Raw genomic sequence first — 19,485 nt, 5'->3', positions numbered from 1 at the left:
GTCAATTCTTTCTCAATAAAACCAGAGAAAAAGAAAAAGGAGAACTAAAGAGTAATTTCTCTTATGATGCAAAATTCCTCAACAGAATAATGGCAAGCTGAATTCAGCAGTATATGAATAGGATTAGACAGCATGACCAAGTGGGACTTCTCCCAAAATATAAGGTTGGTTAACCATATGAAAATCAACTGATATAAGATACCACATTAATACAATGATGGATGGGGGAAAACCAACATGACCATCTCAACAGACACAGGAAAAAAGCATCTTACAAAACCCAACACCCTTTCATGATAAAAACAACAAACTAGGAATACAAGAGAACTTTCTCAATCTGATAATTTATAGAAAACCCATATAGTAATCACAGTAAATGGTGAAAGCCTAATAGCACCCCTCCTATAAACAGGAACAAGACAAAAGTATTCACTCTTGCCACTTCTACTCAACATTGTACTGAAGTTTTAGGAAATTGAGCAAGATGAAGAAATAATAGGTGTCCAGATTAGAAAAGAAAAACTATCAATAGATGGTTTATTTATAAATGACATGATCATATATAGGGAAAAAAACTAATCTACAGAACAACTAGAACCAATAAATGAATTCAGCAAAGCTACAGGATATAAAATCAATATACAAATACCAGTTGCACTCCTATACACTAGCAATGAACAATATGAAAATAAGATTCCAATAGCATCAAAAAGAATAAAATACTTAAAGAATAAATTTAGCCAAAGAAGCACACGACTTGAACACTGAAAATTATAAAGCACTGCTGAAAGAAGAAAAAGATCTAAATAAATGGACACATAATATGTATCTATGGGCTGGAAGATACAATGCTGTTAAGATGGCAATACTCCCCAAAACTAACCTACAGATTCAATGTAATCCTTATCAAAAACCCAACTGGCTTCTTTGCAGAAATTTATAAGCTGATCCTAAAATACATATGGAAATTAAAGGACCTCAGAATAGTCAAAACAATCTTGAAAAAGAACAGCTGGAAGACTCAGTTCCTTATTTCAAAACTTACCACAAAGCTATAATAATCAAGACATTGGGATACTATTACAAAGATCAACAGGTCCTACACACAGACCAATGAAATAGAATTAAGAATTCAAAAATAAACTCATACATTTATGTTCAACTGATTTTTGTAACAATAGTGCTAAGACAACTGGATATTTACATGCAAAAGAATGACCTTGAACTCCTACCTCACGATGTATAAAAGCTAACTCTTAAAGATAAAAGACCTAAATATAACAGCTAAAAAATATAAAACTCTTAGAAACAAACATAGGTGAAAATCTGTGGTGTTTTTTAGATATGACACCAAAAGCACAAGCAATCAAAGAAACTAAACTGGTAGTAGGTAAAGGGTTTGTTTTTGAGGTAACAAAGATATTCTGGAATTAGTGCTGATGGTTGCACAACACAGGGGAAAATGCTAAAACCATTGAAGCGTACATGTACTAATGATGAATTTTACCTAGCGTGAAATACATAAGTAAAAATAAAAGCAAAACTTAATCACTTGTTTACAACTACGTGTTAAATACAGAGATAAAAGGACAGAAAAGGATATAACATGCTAGCATTCATCAAAAGAAAACAAGAGTTGCTATGTTAATACCAGACAAAGTAGACTATAAAACCAAGAGTGTTTCAAAGATAAACGGGATCACTTTACAATGATAAAGAGGTCAGTGCATCAAGAAAATATAGTAATCCAAAATGCTTATATTCTAATATAAACTTTAAAATACATGCTGTAAAATTAATAAAATTGCAAAGAAACAAAGCTACAATTACACTTGGACATTTCAACGTGCCTCTCCCATTAATTTATAGAACTTGCAGATAGAAAATCTGCTTTTTGTAAGGATACAAAAGACTTGAACAACACTATCAACCAACTTGATTTGAATGACATTTATCTAAGACTCCCAATAATAGCTAAATGAACATTCTTTTCATGTATAGCAAAGATGGGCTATAAAAGAAAACAAAGTTAAGGAATCCATATTTATTAATATAAATCAGTATTAGTGGGGTGTTGACAGAGACTGGCCCCTCTAAAAGGAGCATTTGAAAATGGGTGGAGATGAAATTTGATTGTCACAATGACTTAGCAGCTCTAGTGAGGACAGTCCAACATCATAAAGTGATGTCCTAATCCAAAATACCAGTAATGTCCCCAGGTGTCTCCCCAGTGTCCACTAAAACATTAAACCAGTTAGGAAATTTAGAAACTAGCAGAGTCACATGCGAAAGTTATACTAGGTCTCAGCTGTCCAGCTGTTCTATCCTCACCTCTACCTAAAACAGAAATATAATGTGAGGAAAATGAGTAACATTTGTTAAGTGCTAATAATACTAGGAAGAAAGACATAGGTAATTCATGAAACTACTAATGCTTTTGCTTTAAAAATAAGCGTTCACAAAAATAATTTATCAGCACATTAATAAAGTTAGAAAAAATGCTCAAGAATACAAAGAAAAAAACATCTTTTTGAAAAAATGTTATAGATCTCTTCCCTAGTTCTTTAAAATAGACAAATTTTCTTCTTTCCTGTGTAAACAGGAATAATAGGTAAAGTACAGACCAATGTACCCCCCAGATGGTAAATTTCATTACTTTTAAGCACCTCACCTTATGAGCTGCAAAACTGGATTCATTTTTTTCTAGTGCTCTTTTTGCATACTCTAGAGCTTCATAGACCAAGAGTTTTTTCTCCTCTTCTGAGGTTCCACTAAGCTGAGCTATATCACGTGATGCACGTGCCAATCGCCACAGTAACTCTGCATCTTCACTAATTTGAAATAAATGTAAAATAACCATTTTAGCTCACATTTAAAATTTGTTAAAGGTCACATCACTAATGAATACATATGATAATCTTTCCGGTCAATGAAGATATAGCAGTATCAAAAGCCATTATTCATAATGTTATATTCTTTCACATACAAACTTTCTTTGCTAAAATTTCCTATAAGATATCCAATATTGTACATAAATATTCACTTTCCTATATTCTCCAAAATACTAGCTTCCTTAGAAAGTATCTTTGTATCTGAATTCTCTAAACACTTGCACTATAAAATTTAACATCTACTTGATGCTTGAGTGTACTGGCACTTCAGACAACTCACTAACTGGTTCAGACCATACCACAAAATACATAATCTGTAGAGACCAGGTCATGCTTTAAAAAAAGAAAACTGCTATATCCCTAGCCTCAAATATAGTATCTGGCACACAATAGGTATATGATAAGTATGTGTTAATAAATAAATGATTGAATATAACAGAATCTCAAAATAAATCTCATATTTGAATGTGTTATCCATGCCATGAAGTATGGAATATTTCAAGTAAGGGCACTGGACTCCTTGAAGAATATCCATATGAATATACTTACATAAAACAAGAAATGGTTAATAAAATAGTAATCACAGTTAAGAGTTAGACATATTTTTAAAAGATTAAACTCTTTATCCTTTTTGACCCGGGATCAAATCCCACACCAGGCTCCTGGTGCATGGAGCCTGCTTCTCCCTCTGCCTGTGTCTCTGCCTCTCTCTCTCTCTCTCTCTCTCTGTGACTATCATAAATAAAAATTTAAAAAAAAAAAAAAAAAGAAAAAGAAAAAAGAGGTATTTTTAGTTTCTCTAAAAAACTGCTTCTAAAGTGATACACAGCGACACCTGGGTGGCTCAGCAGTTAAGCACCTGCCTTGGGCCCAGGGCGTGATCCTGGAGTCCCGGGATCGAGTCCCACGTCAGGCTCCCTGTATGGAGCCTGCTTCTCCCTCTGCCTGTGTCTCTGCCTCTGTGTCTCTCGTGAATAAATAAGTAAAATCTTTTTTTAAAAAAATAAAGTGAAAAAAAAAAATAAAGTGATACACAGATACTATTCAATGATGGCATACAAAAATCCTAATTCACTTACATCTTATGCCAATAAGAAAATTGACTTAAAAAATGAGAAGTATACAAATAGATAGAGAAAGTAACCATATATTCAATGACTGCCTCATATGATCCAAAGCAAAATAACAAAATGGAATAAATAATTCAACATTCTACTAAAATGAGTATGGAGAATCACCTTTTCTAAATCAATGAGATACATGTAGCACTTGTGAATCATTTACTGCAAGAAACATCATACTACAGGGGCACCTGGGAGGCGGTCAGTCAAGGCCGCCTCCAGCTCAGCCCATAATCCCAGGGTCCTAGGATGGAGCCCCACATTGAGCTCTCTCACTGGGGAGTCTGCTTCTTCCTTTCCGTCTGCCTGCTGCTCCCCCTGCTTGTGTGCATGCGCTCTCTCAAAATCTTTAAAAAAATTAAATTGGAATCCAATTTAATTTTGGCTCAGCAGTTGAGTGTCTGCCTTCAGTTCAGGGTGTGATCCTGGGGTCCTGGGATCAAGTCTCACGTTGGGCTCCTTGCACGAAGCCTACGTCTCCCTCTACCTATGTCTCTCCCTCTCTCTCTGTGACTCTGATGAATAAATAAATAAAATCTTTTTTAAAAATTAAATTAAAAAAATAAAATTTTTAAAAAGGAAACATCATATATAAACTGTAAGAAATATAATTTTGCAATAAAAACTTGAAAAAATTATAAAAATTTCAAGCACCAACAATTATTTTAATTGTTAAATAACAAAAATTCTGAGGAAACTGCAAACCCAGGCCTATCATAGATTGCCTACCTTTCCTTATATTGGGTAAGCAACTGATAAAGTTTTTCTGTTTCTCCACTCTCATATAGGTAGTCTGCTTGTTCAAGAATTTCTTCAACTCCGAAAACTAAAAATGAAAAAAGACACAATAAAGTAGGGCTTCCCAAACCAGCAGCAACAATTCTAAGAAACATTTTCATATATAAGCAAAACAAATTAGATATAAAAATCATCTATAAAAGAAGATCAGAAATTCTGAAGTTTCTAGATGTAAGTGTAGTAGAGGTAAGTATGAAGCTATCACAGTAAGTGTTTTACTGAAACCACAGAAAATAAAAATATTAGAAAACATTGTGGAACTAACTAAATAGGATACATTTTTTTAAATGAAGAAAGCAATTTCCTGTGAGGAATTTATAGTACCCTTAGTCTCCACACACACAAACTCTTTGTTGCTAAGTGCTATTACAGAAAATGAGAACATCCACTTCCAGCACTGAACATTATTAATTTGCATGGACTACACCACACTGTTTCACTAGATTCTCTTAATGACCTAACTTATAAAGACACTGTTATGGAAAAAGTCAAATTTGCCATCAAAACCTTAGATGAATTTAAATATACAGAGAATCTGAAACTTACCTCACTGCCACTCTGCTCCAATCAATTCATTAGTTTATACATTACTACAAAATATATAAACCTTATAGAAAATGTGATGCTCTAAAAAAAAATCTATTTCCTGAAAAAAAAAAAAACCAGCAAGCTTGAATTTCAGGATATTCCAATTATTAATAAGGAACATACATATTTAATTGTCAAGCCAACAACATTTCAATACATTCAATCAAATTTATTATTTACCTTACTATGCTTTAATTGATAATAGCGTATTTGAGCGTTTTTTTTAATTTTTGAAAAATTAAAATCTAGACCAGAAAAAAATCTCTTGAATTTGACACAACTATGTAAAGTGAAGTATTTTTTACCAAGTTAACATCATAATGTAATTATAAAAATAATTTAAGAAAAAAATGAATGACAATAGCAAATTCTTCCTTATTCCTACTTCATTCAATCTGGTTGGATGCCATAGTTCAATATACATATGGCTGTTTAATTTTCCTAAGTTTGCTTCCATTTTATCCTATATTTTTACCAGTGGCTGATTCTCCAAATTAAGGTATAAGAACCCAAAGATTTTTGTTTTAAGATTTTATTTTTTAAAGATGCCTGGGTGGCTCAGTGGTTGAGCGTCTGCCTTCGGCTCAGAGCATGATCCCAGGGTTGCGGGATCAAGTCCCACATCAGGGCCCCCGCATGGAGCCTGCTTCTCCCTCTGCCTGTTTCTCTGCCTCTCATGAATGAATATTATCTTTAAAAAAAATTTTTTTTTTTTTTTAAGTAATTTCTACACCCAACCTGGGGCTCAAACTTACAACTCTGAGATCAAGAGTTTCATGCTCTACACTAACTGAGCCGGCCAGGTGCCCCAACAACTCAAAGATCCTTAAGAAAAATTAGTGATCCTTAGCATTCTTAGTCGATATGTGTGGTAGGCAGAATAATGGCCATAAAAATGTCTACATCTTAGTCCCTAGAATCTGTACATTTGGTAAAAGGGAATTAAGTTTGTAACTAGAACTAAGGCTATTCATCAGCTAACCTTAAAACAGGAAATGACCTTGGATTGGCCAGGGGGCCCAATATAATCATGAGTCCTTAAAAGTGGAAAACAAAGTTAGAAGAACAAACTCAAAGAAGGTTTAACAATGAAAATAAGGGCAGAGTGAAATGATTCCTGGCTTGAAATATGGACAAAAGGGGTCTTCAGCTGAGGAAAGGGGTCTTCAGCTTAGGAAATGTGGAAAACCTCTAGAAGCTGTAAACAAGGAAAGTGATTCTCCCCTAGAGCCTGGAACACAGCTCTACTAATGTGTTGATTTTAATCCAGTGGGACCCATTTTGGACTTCTGAACTACAGAACTATAAAACAATAAGTTTATGTTGTTTTAGGTTGCTAAATTTGTGGTAATCTGTGACAGCTCTGTGACAGAAAACTTCTACAGTATTAAATATACTGACCTGGCATATTTGAATGTATAAATGCTATGTGTAAATAACAAAGTTACATTTAATTCTATCCATGATTTTGCTCAGCCTTTTCTGAGAAGACTGGGATTACTGTCCTTAACATGATCTAGGAATGCTGTATCTCATCACTCATGTAATTAAAAGAAAGCTGTAGAAACTAAGTGAATAATTTAATGTACTAGTGTGTGTACATTTTTGTGCGTACTAGTCTTTCTTAACTTCTTAAATCACTTATCTACTTTTTTATTACACAGTATAGGTCCATAAACTATCATATCCAGGCTCTAAATATGTATTTCTTTCTTGTTTCTTAGAGATAAATTTCTAAAATCATGGCAGTGTGCAATTTACAAGAAAAAAGCGCACTTACTCTGATACTACAGACTCACATAGGCACTAGGTTGGAAACATGTAGACCACTCATATCTGCAAATCAGCTGTGTGGATTTTTACTTGTTTAATGCTCTGTACTTTTCCTGAAAATATTTAAAAATAAGCTATGTTACTAACATAAAGAGACCATATTGTATGAAATAGACTAAACTTTTAAAGTCAATTACTTCTCAACTTATAATGAATATCCCAAGATGAATTGAGATATTAACTCAAATGTACAATAAAATCTAAATTTAGCCTAAAAGGAGTATGTACAAAATCATAATCCTTGAAATTTTTAAAAATATCATTGATATGACATAAGCTAATAAACTTTGGTTTTCTAGTTTTTCTTGCTAAGTATACTCTTGCCACGTGAGACCTATCTGGACAAAAAGAAATACTCTACCCTCAAAGCAAGCAAAATAGTTCTACTTCTGGGAAGTAGAAGTACTTTCTCCTTACAGAAATTATAAAGTAGAAAACGAGTATCTAGGGACCCGTGGGTGGCTCAGTGGTTGAGCATCTGCCTTTGGCCCAAGACATGGTCCTGGAGTTCCAGGATCGAGTCCCGCACTGGGTTGCTGCATGGAGCCTGCTTCTCCTCCCTCTGCCTATGTCTCTCTCTCTCTCTCTCTCCCTGGATCTCTCATGAATAAATAAATAAAATCTTAAAAAAAAAAAAAAAAAAAAAAGAAGAAGAAGAAGAATCTAGATTTCCCAGATACTCTAGGATTTTTCTGGATCCTAGAAGGCTGAGTACCAACATCATCAACATTTTAGGCAAATTTTTCATACCAACAATACTGTGTCCCAGCAGTATTGGAAGCAATGCCTCTAAAGATGCTCTGTAGTGGGCAGCCCGAGTGGCTCAGCAATTTACCGCTGCCTTCAGCCCAGGGCCTGATCCTGGAGACCCGGGATCGAGTCCCACGTTGGGTTCCCTGCATGGAGCCTGCTTCTCCCTCTGCCTGTGTCTCTGTCTCTCTCTCTCTCTCTCATGAATAAATAAATAAAATCTTAAATAAAAAATAAAGATAAAGATGCTCTGTAGTAATACAAAGAAATACAGATGAAGGAGCACTGACCTCAGTTCTGTGGATTCATCAAAGAGGAATCAAAGTATAAGAAAGAGACAACTGAAGTGCTTATATGAAGAATCCTTATTTAAAATGGGCCACTTGTAATTATCTTTTAGGCATTTTACAAGTGAACCTTCACACACACAAAAGAGTAATGTGACTGTATTAGCATATCTTGAGGGACCTTAACTTTTGTCTATTTTAGAGAAATAATGAGAAACTATTTACTGGAATTCTTCTATTACGGTTGACAAGTAGGTATTTGTCCTATCCTGTGATAAATACAGATGTTACCATTTTAAAAAAGAGTCCGACAATCCCATTCCAACTGAAATGTCAAAAAATAAATTAAATGCCTTTAATTGCTAAAAACATGATTTAGTGTATGATTGTATCCCAGTAAACAGAGGAGGAAAAAATTTTTTAAACTGGCCTCAATGAGCATGAAGCAGCTCTAAAGAGAATTGAGCAGTTTTTGATGAGTGGAATTATCTGAAGAACATTTCCTAAAAAGTATGAAAAATAAAGATCAGAGTATAGCAAATAGAAGGGAGAGATATATGACAAAGTAAAACTTGTAATGACTGATTATAGTTTTATAGAAACAGATCATTTTCCAAGTTAAAATAAAACCTCGTCTCTATATTTTATCAATAATTGATGTTTTTTCAGGGCGTCTAGGTGGCTCAGTTGGCTGGGCATCTGCCTTCAGCTCAGGTCATGGTCCCAGAGTACTGGGATCAAGTTTCACATCAGGATCCCTATTCAATGGGAAGACTGCTCCTTCCTCTCCTGCTGCCCCTTCTTGTGTGCATGCTCTCCCTCTGTCAAAAAAATAAAGTTTTTAAAAAAGAAATTTGATGTTTTTTCAAGGGCTATGGCCTAGTTGCACAAATTATGATGAACATGCCAATCAACTAATTATAAAGCAACATTTAGGAAAATAAAGCTAAAGAAAATCAAAGGAGGCTAAACATATATCCACACCCTGTTCTTTGTATTAACTTTCGAAGTGCTCCAAATATGCTTGAAAACACAGGAAGGATTCTACAATATAAGACAATTTTCTTAAAATCTATAATAAAAAAAAAACCTATAATAAAGAAAATTTAGTTTTCAGAATAAGTTATACCTTGGAATATTAATTAAAATGCTATATTTTGGGATCCCTGGGTGGCGCAGCGGTTTGGCGCCTGCCTTTGGCCCAGGGCGCGATCCTGGAGACCCAGGATCGAATCCCACGTCGGGTTCCCGGTGCATGGAGCCTGCTTCTCCCTCTGCCTGTGTCTCTGCCTCTCTCTCTCTCTCTCTCTCTCTCTGTGACTATCATAAATAAATAAAAATTTTTAAAAAAATGCTATATTTTAAGGTCGCATCAAGGTTTCATTTGGAGTTAGGACTGGAACATTAGAGTTATTGCATAAACTTTTAATTTTACATTTATAAAGAAGTTACAACTTTTTTTTAAATAGCATACAAATGAACATATATATAAGCCAGCCAGAATGAAAGAATTAGTATGTACTGGATGAAAAGAATCAGAATTTCGGGATGCCTGGGTGGCTCAGCAGCTGAACATCTATCTGCCTTTGGCACAGGGCATGATCCCAGGTCCCAGGATCGAGTCCCACATTGGGCTTCCTGCAGGGAGCCTACTTCTCCCTCTGTCTGTCTCTGCCTCTCTCTCTCTCTCTGTGTCTCTCATGAATGAAGTCTTTAAAAAAAAAAAAAAAAAGGAAAAGAACCAGAATTTCTATAACACATTAAATACATACATCATGCATTCTTTTTGACTAAGTAGCTGCTGCTACTACTACTACAACACACACACACACACACATATAGCAACTACTACACACATACACAAATTCAAGTTTATTCAAAAGTTTAATATACAATCCTACATCTACTCTCCTTCAGTAACTTCAAAATGGTGGCTTTAAACAACTTTAAAGCTTGATCTCTTCCTGAATTTCCCAAAGTCTTTCTGCACTCTTTCTCAAATAGACTTCCTCTTCAGGGGTCTGCTTTATCTTAGTAAGGTTTGCAATACCATTCTATCCCAGGATATAAGGGACAATAAGGAATACTTCATTTATTCTACAGAGGCCCTTAGTTATAGTGGAAACTGGATGCATTCTCCTAAGATTCTTCAAAATGCTTTCCATTAAATCAGCTATAGATAGGCCACAGCCCAATTAGTATACCCTTTCATTTTAACCATCTCATAGCCATAGGTTATCATTTCTTTCTGGACATTTTCCCAGGGCTCAGGATCTTTATCCATTCATATATCTGAATTCAGATCCTTCAAGGGGATACCAGCAATGTTAACTCCACTCCACTCAGGTACACTTGAGTCTCTATGCTCTCCAAGGACCCAACCATGACAGCTTTCTGAGTGGATACTAATAAATCTCTGCCCAACAAAGAAATGGAAACGGGTAGTGTCCAGATTACAGTCACTTCCAATAATACGGTTTTGGGAAAAGGCATTCAACTTCCAAGTTACATAAGTTAAGATAACCACTGGATTGGGAACAATTATCATTTTGCACTGAGGACTATACTGGGTAATGTTGGAAATCATTAATTTAAAGATGGACACATTTCTCTGGACTACATCAAGATGTGTCTCTCCTTTCCCTGAGTGTGCACCTGCTGTCATAATCACTAGGCTCGGGTTTGTAGTGACATGGTCATCTTTGTTGAAAACAATATCTGGCATTTTCATGAAAGAGCTTCCATGTTGAACATCCGTTGTCTCACCCTTCAGTTTGCATTCGTCAACATCCACAAAGGCAAGTTCATCACTCAAGCCTTTTAATGCGATACTGATAGCACACGCCATGCCAACTGATTCAGTTCCTATAAGAGATCTTATTGTGATGAATGGTCTCCTTCGAAGTGAAATTCTTATTAATCAGTTTGCACCTCACAGTTGCCATCTTGGAGACAGGGATGAAGGATCAACTCTCCCTGAGGGGGATGCATGTTACCTGGCAGGAATGCAGAGCCATGCCTAGGCAAAAGACATTCACTCCTGGAGGGCCTAGTCTCTGGCTTGCCTGCAGGACTCCCCCACCTCAGATCATAGCTGCTCACCCAACAGGTGAAGGAAGGGAATGGAGGAAAGCCACATTAAAGTTATTTGAATCCCAAAGTAAAGAAATAGTTGAAGGTTCAATACACTACCCCACACAGCTCACTACTGCAGCTAGGTGAGAACACACTCAGCTCATGCAGCCACCCCACCCCCCAGGGTCCAGCATCTTAAAATGTTTTTCAATTTACTGAATATGCAATAATTTTAAATAAAGGCACTTTTGAAAAAATGGACTATTACCATGAAAGTTAAAGTTAATTTCAGTTTTTCCTTTCAGAGTGTCATATTTTGTTGCTCAGTGAGGCCTACACCTTTGCACTCATTTCTGTAAGGAAATGGTGCTAAGGCACACTGGAACTAAATGTGACAGACCAAAAAAATTGGTTAGAGTTCTAATCTCTGCTCTCACACTTTAAAGAATTAAAACTGTGAGCTTCTTTTTGAAAGTTAATACTGTAATGGATGGACCCTAGTTGGCTCAGTCATTAGAGTTCCCAACTCTTGGATCTCCCACTTGATCTTAGCCAAGAGGCCAAGAAACAATAACTTGTGGATCTCCTGGTCCTAAGCTCCAGCCCACGTTGGCTGTAGAGTTTACATTCAAAAAAATATCTATATAATGTATACACTGTTATGGAACACACATACACACACAGAAAAATATTAAAATATTAAAACTACAACCACTGGGCACATATCTCAGGGATACATTTTAAAAATTTATTATTATTGTGTCATAATACAGTTTGTCCTTACTTTACAAGGTTGCTGTGAGAACTGAAGTTAGGTGACAAGTCTAAAGAATCAACTCTTCTACTTTATCCTTCATAAGAATTATACATTTAAAAAAAAAGGAAAGATAAAACAAAAACATAGCAATTCTCAATGATCTGCTCTTTTAAAGAGCATGGGAAATTGAAATCAATAATGACATTTTTAATAACTAGTAATTTTTACCTAATATTCTCAAATTCTTCATCTATCACAATTTTAGTAAGAATATCTACTCAAAATGAAATCTCTGCTTCTTTTTCCAGCCACTTCTTAATGACTGAAGGGTGGGGACTAAGAAAAACAAAAAGTTTAACCCCAAAATTAAAAATTTTTCTCTAATATACTGAAATTTTGGCTCTGTCAACACACACATAATTAGTTTAATTTTTTTAAAATGTGGCAAGTCTTGATATACACTTACTTATCTATAATATGCCAAAATGCCAAATAAGAAATCTGATACAGTTTTTCTACTTTTTTAATCAGTTATTTGACATTTTGTTTTGTTTTAAAGATTTATTTTGAGAGAGTGGGAGAACAGCAGAGAGGGGCAGAAGGAGACGCAGACTCCTCACTGAGCAGGGAGCTGGAAGCCATCAATCCCAGAAACCTGAGATCATGACCTGAGCAAAAGGCAGACAGACGATTAACTGACTGAGCCATCTAGGCACCCTTGTTATTTGATATTTAGTACTAAATTGCATTTTGTTTGTAAATAAAATACTTCTACCTCAAAGTAACTGAACCTTTCTTAACATATCAAGATGAGTATATTACCTTGGAATTAAGGAAACAAAAGAATTATTATGTCATAAGGCACAGATATACTATCTGTGGTGTAACCCTCTCCCATTATCCCTCAACCCCTTAAAAATCTAAAAAACACTCCTACCCCAAGGGTCCCATAAAACTATAAAGTATGAACAGAGTATTTCTCACTGAAGGAGCTCTAGCTGCTAGAAGAAATTACATATACAAAGATATATATCCACACACAGAGCTATATCCACACACACAGATATATACACATACACAGATATGTATTATCAGATTCATTGACAAATAGAGCAAAGTAGGAATATAGCCTATGTTAGTTTCATTACTTACTCAAAAATAACTTAAAGTTATCAACAAATATAACAAACATAAGTAATTCTAAGTAGTTCATATGTTTAGCTTAGGCTTACCTTTGGCTGTGGCATGAACCACAGCAGCCTGGGAAAATAGTCGATATGCTTCAAAACCCAAATAAGGTAAGGCTGAGAATAAAAGGCTTCTTTTGAAAGCTCCCAGATTTCCCATCACCTATGGAAACAATTATAGTCAGAGTTATCAAACACAAAATGCAAAGGAATAGCTACTCCAAGCAAAAATTACATTAAGAAAATCACACCGATTTTCTCCTACCCCCCAAAATAATCAATCCTAAGAATACTGGAGGCTCAAAATTTACTTTATCAAATCCTTCAGTAAAACTAGTTACATTATATAGTTACATTACAGGGAAAGCATATCCTGTTAAAAGATTCTTAACAACAGCTAAGGCTAACAGTAACTTATCTAAAAATCACAGTCATACTAAGTGCTGAATGTAAGATAAACATTTTATGAGGAGACTTTCATATTATAACTTAGAAATAAAATATGAGATAGTAATATATAATAAGTATTAATCTTATGAACAGACAAGATGAAAAATATCAGTTATGGTGATTACTACACATTAAAAATGTACATGGATTTAAAGTTATCTTCAAAAGTGATTTATAAAACCCAAGCTTTCTAAATAAACAATGAATAAAACAAAGAGCATATCCAAACAGACTTATAAATTAGTTCTCATTATGATGGTCAGTATTCTCAAGACCAGTGGCAAAGGAGAAGTATATATCCTTGGAAATCACTCCAATAATTCTTTCCTACAAAAGTTATTCTCTTTACATATTTTCTCCTTTTCTCTTGTTTCATCCCCACTGGTATAAAAACAAGCCATACTATCTTTTGTTTTTCTCTTAAAAACAAAGAGCTTTATCTTTAATTCACTTCTCCCTTAAGTCTCATTTTCTAACTTGTCTTTTAAACAAAACTTTTAAAAAGTTGTCTGTACTGTCTCCACTCCTCTCTTCTCATTCACTCTTGAACGCACACAAATCACTTTTATCCCCACACCTCCACTGATGGTATTCTAGTTAGGGTTACCAAGGACGTAGTTACTTCCTATAGTCAATTCTGAATTCTCAGCTTCCTTGACCTATTGACAATATTTGACAGCTGATCACTTTCTTTTTATTTTTTAAAATTATGAATAGATGGTTAATTTCTTTTAAAGTTTTATTGAGACAAAAGTGACATACTATAAATTGCACATACATAGCATGTAAAATTCATTAAGGCATGCATATGAACCCATGTAACCATCACTATCACCACAATCAAAGATATCTGCAAGCCCCTTCCCCCTTTTCCCCATGCTCCTTTGCAATTCACCCAGCCCCTTTCCTCAGCACTTGCTGTGTTCTCTCACTCTCGAAACACTTTTCACTTGGCTTTTGGAACAGTACTATCATTTATTTTCTCCGATTTCAACAACTGCTCCTTTTCTTTGGTTGGTTCCTCATTGGCCAGGTGTGTTTTGGCCTTCATCCCAGACCTTTTCTCTACTTGTACCATTTTAGTGATCTCATTTCTTTAAATACCATCAATGTGCCAAAAACACATAAATTTAAAATGAAGCCTGTATGACTCCTCTCAACTTCAGAATCATATATCCAACAGCTTAATCACCATCTCTACACGAAGTACAACAGGCCTCTCATATTTATTAGCCAAAACAGCTACTGTTTCCCTCAAATTTTCCAACCTCACAATTTTCCCAACTCTATTCTTCTAGTTGTTTAAGTTAAAAAAAACAAATAACCTTGTACCCATTCTCAATTCTCTCTCAGGACTCACATCTGACCCATATTTAACTTCTCATAAGGATCTAGGAAAAGAATGAGGAATCCAACATATTCCAATTTGCTGAATGCTTTATTTACTTCCTTGGGCATGAATATTCAAGATACTCCATACAAATGGATTCAAAACAAACCAACAGCAAAGTAGGAAAACTGAGTCTGACATAGTCATAACTTTAACATTTTTTTTTTTAGTGTATTCACATTACCAAGAAGCAGCAATACGGGGTTAAGGGCAGAGGGTACGGGGGTGCAGGTAAACCGTGATGGTGGTACTTACAAGAAAAAGACTAAGATTTCATAAGTCTCCTGACTTATGGCCACATCACATGGTAAAAAAGTTTGCACACTGGGATGCCTAGGTGGCTCAGCGTTTAAGCTTCTGCCTTCAGCTCAGGGCATGATCCTGGAGTTCTGGGATCCAGTCCCACATCAGGCGCCCTGCAGGGAGCCTGCTTCTCTCTCTGCCTGTCTCTGCCTCTCTCTCTCTGTCTCTTATGAATAAATAAAAAAAATTAAAAAAAAAAAAGAAAAGTTTGCACAGACTATTTTACCTTGAGAAATTACACATTCACAGTGTTCAACTTCCTTGCTGATGTACTCAATAAACAATATTCTGGCTTTCTGAGAGAGGAGAAAATACACTGTTGGGCAGCTGACATTTATATTTCTTATTGTAAATTAATAAAATGACAGTAAGGGTGAAACTCTTACTAGTTTGGTTAATGTAAAGCAGCTTTCTGCTCATCTGTCAGAAAATATAAAAATGTTTCTGGAACTAAAAAAATCAATTGAAAGAATCCGGACTCAGTGACCTTTAAAGAATATTAACTTGTGAAACTGTCCAAGAGAGCTAGAATGAGTCGCTTTACTTTGCACCTCCAATACTCCACAACAATGAATTCTCAAAAAATATTTGTTAAACCAAAGAAGTAAGCTATCTCTTAGGCCTTTTCTTCAACACTGATAATACTAAGTTCAAGCCAGAAGGAATTCCAAAATACAAACTTATCATTAAATGGAAAGGAATGTGTCCCTACCATCTCCTAGTTTTCCTTCTAATTCCCTGTTAGTTCCTTCTCTTCTTAAATGTTAGAATTCATCCACAGTAAGTACTAGGCCTTCTTGACTTTTTCATGTTTTCGAGGTACCTGGGTGGCTCAATCCCTTAAGCATCTGTCTTCGGCTCAGATCATGATCTCAAGGTCCTGGGATCAAGCCCTTCATCAGACTCGTTGCTCAGCAGAGAGCTGCTTCTCCCTCACCCTCTGATCCTCCCCCCTGCTCATTCTCTCGCTCTCTCAAATTCAAAAAGCTTAGAAAAAAAACACTTCTCCATGTTTTCCTGTAATCTTTAGAATAAAATCAAAAATACTTAACATTATTTATAAGTTTTTCTGAATCTTATGGTTGTGGTAAGCTGCCTCTAAAATGGCCTCTAATGGATCTGGTTCAAGATGGCAATGTGGGAGGATCCTGAACACACAACTTCTCATGGACACACCAAATCTATAGCTATATGCCAAACAATTTCCTCTAAAAGAAACCCCAAAACTAGCTGAATGATTCCTTCACATTACACCAACAGGGAAAAAAAAACAAAAAACAGCAAAATGAATAGAACTGAGACTAAATCTTGGTGTAAACCCCACCTGTGGTAGGTATGGTGACCCACAATCAGGAAGGAATTCAAAACCCCAAGCTTCTCCTTGAAGAGTGAAGGGTTTTTGTGTGTGTGTGTTTCCAGTAGGCTCCTGGCCCAGTGGAGCTCATGACCCTGAGTCAAGACCTGAGCTAAGATTAAGAGTCAGATACCTAACCAACTGAGCCACCCAGGTACCCCAGGAGAGAAGCATCTGAACCCCACCTCAGGCACCCCAACTTTTAAGAACGGCACCCAAAAGAGAAGCCTCCAAACATGTGGGTCAGAAAATAATTGGGGCCCATGTCTATGAGGCCTACAAGGCTACAGGGAACCTAAAATCAGTTCTTGAAGTGTGCAGATTCACTCACCGCAAAGCCCAGCACAGAGGCAACCAATTAAGAAGTGCCCACACTTTCTGTGAAAGAGGCTCCTTCACTTATCTTAAAACTTCAGCCAGAGGGGCAAGCATCTAATTTAACACACATCTAGGTGCCTACAATAATTCTCTCCAGAAACCACAGGGGATGGGTGCAATCATCACTCTTTCTCTCTGCTGTGCTCCAGGCCCCATCTGTCAGTGTCTTGAAGAAACCAGCTTGTGTAGGCATCTGGTTCACTGGCTTCTGTGGCTGCAACACAGAGCACACATCCTGCAATAGCCTGGGGGTCGGCAGGCCTTGTGTTCATGGGTTCAACGGAATGGTAGTACACAAAGGTACAGTTCTTAACAGGCTGTCACCTCAGGGTTCAATGCGAAGGGAGCAAAGAGAACGCCCAACTCCCCAGTCTTCCCCTGAAAAAGGAATATTTGCATATTTTAAAACCTGCTGCCTAAGCGTCTGGCTTCCAATCAGTCTGGATAGAAGCACTGACTGAGATCCTTGTCCCCCTTAGGACACTGACTGGTCTTGGCACACCCTCACCTACTGGGAGCCATTACGAATAAAGCTGCTTGGACAATCACAAAGGTCTGAGACAAAGCCAAGAGCTAAGACAGGGTTGAGCATAAGACTCCTCTCCTACAGAAGCCATTCCTTCAAGAATGAGATAGCTGTTTTCACTAATGCATATAAAAACCTCAAAAGAGGGGATCCCTGGGTGGCGCAGCGGTTTGGCGCCTGCCTTTGGCCCAGGGCGAGATCCTGGAGACCCGGGATCGAATCCCACATCGGGCTCCCGGTGCATGGAGCCTGCTTCTCCCTCTGCCTGTGTCTCTGCCTCTCTCTCTCTCTCTCTCTCTGTGACTATCATAAATAAATAATAATAATAAAAAATTTAAAAAAAAAAAATAAAAAAAATAAAAACATAACATAAAAAAAAAAACCTCAAAAGAGTCAAGAAAAAAAAAAGAGGAGTTATGCTACAAATAAAAGATCAACATAGAACCTCAGAAAAAGATCTTTATGAAACAGAAATAAGTGAATTACCTAAGAGTCCAAAATAATGGTCTTAGGATGCTTACCAAGCTAAGAAGAAGAATGAAGAAAGTGAAAAATTTTGAAAAAGAGACATAAAATACAAGAAAGTACCAAACAAGTCACAGTGCTGAAGAATACAATAACTGCACTGAATATTATAAGTGAGGGATTCAACAACAGACTAGATGATGCAGTGGAACAAAAGCATACATGAGCCCCAAGACAGGGCAGTGGAACTCATCCAATCAGCACAGCAAAAAAGTAAAAAGAAATGAAAAAGAGTGAAGACAGCTTAAGAGACGTATGAGACAACACCAAGTAGACCAACATTCATATTACAGGTATCCCAGAAGGAGAAGAGAGAGAAAGGGATAGAAAACTTACCTGAAAATAGAAAGGCTGAAAATGTCACTAACCTGGGGAAGGAAACAGATAACCAGATCAAGAAAGTTACAAGTAAGATGAACCCAAAGAGACCACAGTTAGACACATTGTAATTTACAAATCTTAAAAATGGCAAGAAGAAAGGAACTTGTTACATACAAAGGAAACCCCTACACACAAGAATGCAAACACTATTTCAGAAGAAACTGTAAGCCAGAAGAAAGTGGCACTATGTATTCAAAGTGCTAGGAGAAAAAAAAAAAATTCCAACCAAGAATACTCTACCCAGCAAAGGTGACCTTCAGAATTGAAGGAGAGATAAAGAGTTTTCCAGAGAAGCAAAACCAAAGTTAAGTTCATCACAAGACCAGCCTTACAGGAAATCTTAAGATTTCTTTAATCTGAAACAAAAGGGTGCTAATTAGTAACAGGAAAACATGAGAGTACAACTGATTCTTGAACAACATAGGTTTCAACTGTACGGGTCCACTTATACTCACTTTTTTTTTCTTTTAAAGATTTTATTAAAAAAAAAATAAATAAAAAATAAAGATTTTATTTATTCATGTGAGACACACAGAGAGAGGCAGAGATAGAGGCAAGCGAGAAGTAGTCTCTCTGCCCATCAGGGAGCCTGACCTCAGGATCATGACCTGAGCCAAAGGCAGACACTCAACCACTGAGCCAACCAGGCATCCCTATACTCACATTTTTTTTTACAGTATGGTACCACAAATATATATATTTTAAAAGATTTACTTATTTCAAGAGAGAGACCACATAGGTGCTAGTGCTGGAATGGAGGGAGGGGCAAAGGGAGAGGAAAAGAGAATCTCAAGCAGACTCCCCTCTGAGTGTGGAGCCAAACACAGGACTCGATCTCACAACCTCAAGATCATGACCTAAGCCAAAATCAAGATTCGGACACTCAACTGA

At 36.3% G+C, this 19,485-nt stretch overlaps 1 protein-coding gene and 1 pseudogene across 7 annotated transcripts in view; both read right to left on the bottom strand.

The window, feature by feature from the left end:
- RMDN1 (regulator of microtubule dynamics 1) overlaps positions 1 to 19,485 on the bottom strand; it is a 49,836-nt gene that overhangs the window by 20,126 nt on the left and 10,225 nt on the right. For 5 of the 7 annotated variants that reach the window (XR_011996590.1, XR_011996589.1, XM_026013221.2 and 2 more), the window contains 3 exons: positions 13,333 to 13,450; positions 4,742 to 4,838; positions 2,672 to 2,831 (listed from right to left, as the gene is read on the bottom strand). Coding sequence is in view for 5 of the 7 variants with exons in the window: in XM_026013221.2 (XP_025869006.2) it covers positions 2,672 to 2,831; positions 4,742 to 4,838; positions 13,333 to 13,450 (375 nt within the window). In the remaining 2 variants the exon portion in view is untranslated. Of the gene's footprint in view, positions 1 to 2,671; positions 2,832 to 4,741; positions 4,839 to 13,332; positions 13,451 to 18,549; positions 18,582 to 18,834; positions 18,951 to 19,485 lie in introns of all 7 variants that reach the window. The other 2 variants (XM_072734377.1, XM_072734378.1) reach the window with 1 other exon arrangement.
- Positions 10,092 to 11,335, bottom strand: LOC112930785 (L-lactate dehydrogenase A-like 6A; annotated as a pseudogene).

This window comes from Vulpes vulpes, chromosome 13 (assembly GCF_048418805.1).
Source record: "Vulpes vulpes isolate BD-2025 chromosome 13, VulVul3, whole genome shotgun sequence".
Lineage (NCBI taxonomy): Eukaryota > Metazoa > Chordata > Mammalia > Carnivora > Canidae > Vulpes > Vulpes vulpes.
Note: the sequence above shows the minus strand (reverse complement) of the source record. Positions and strands in the feature narration are given on the sequence as shown.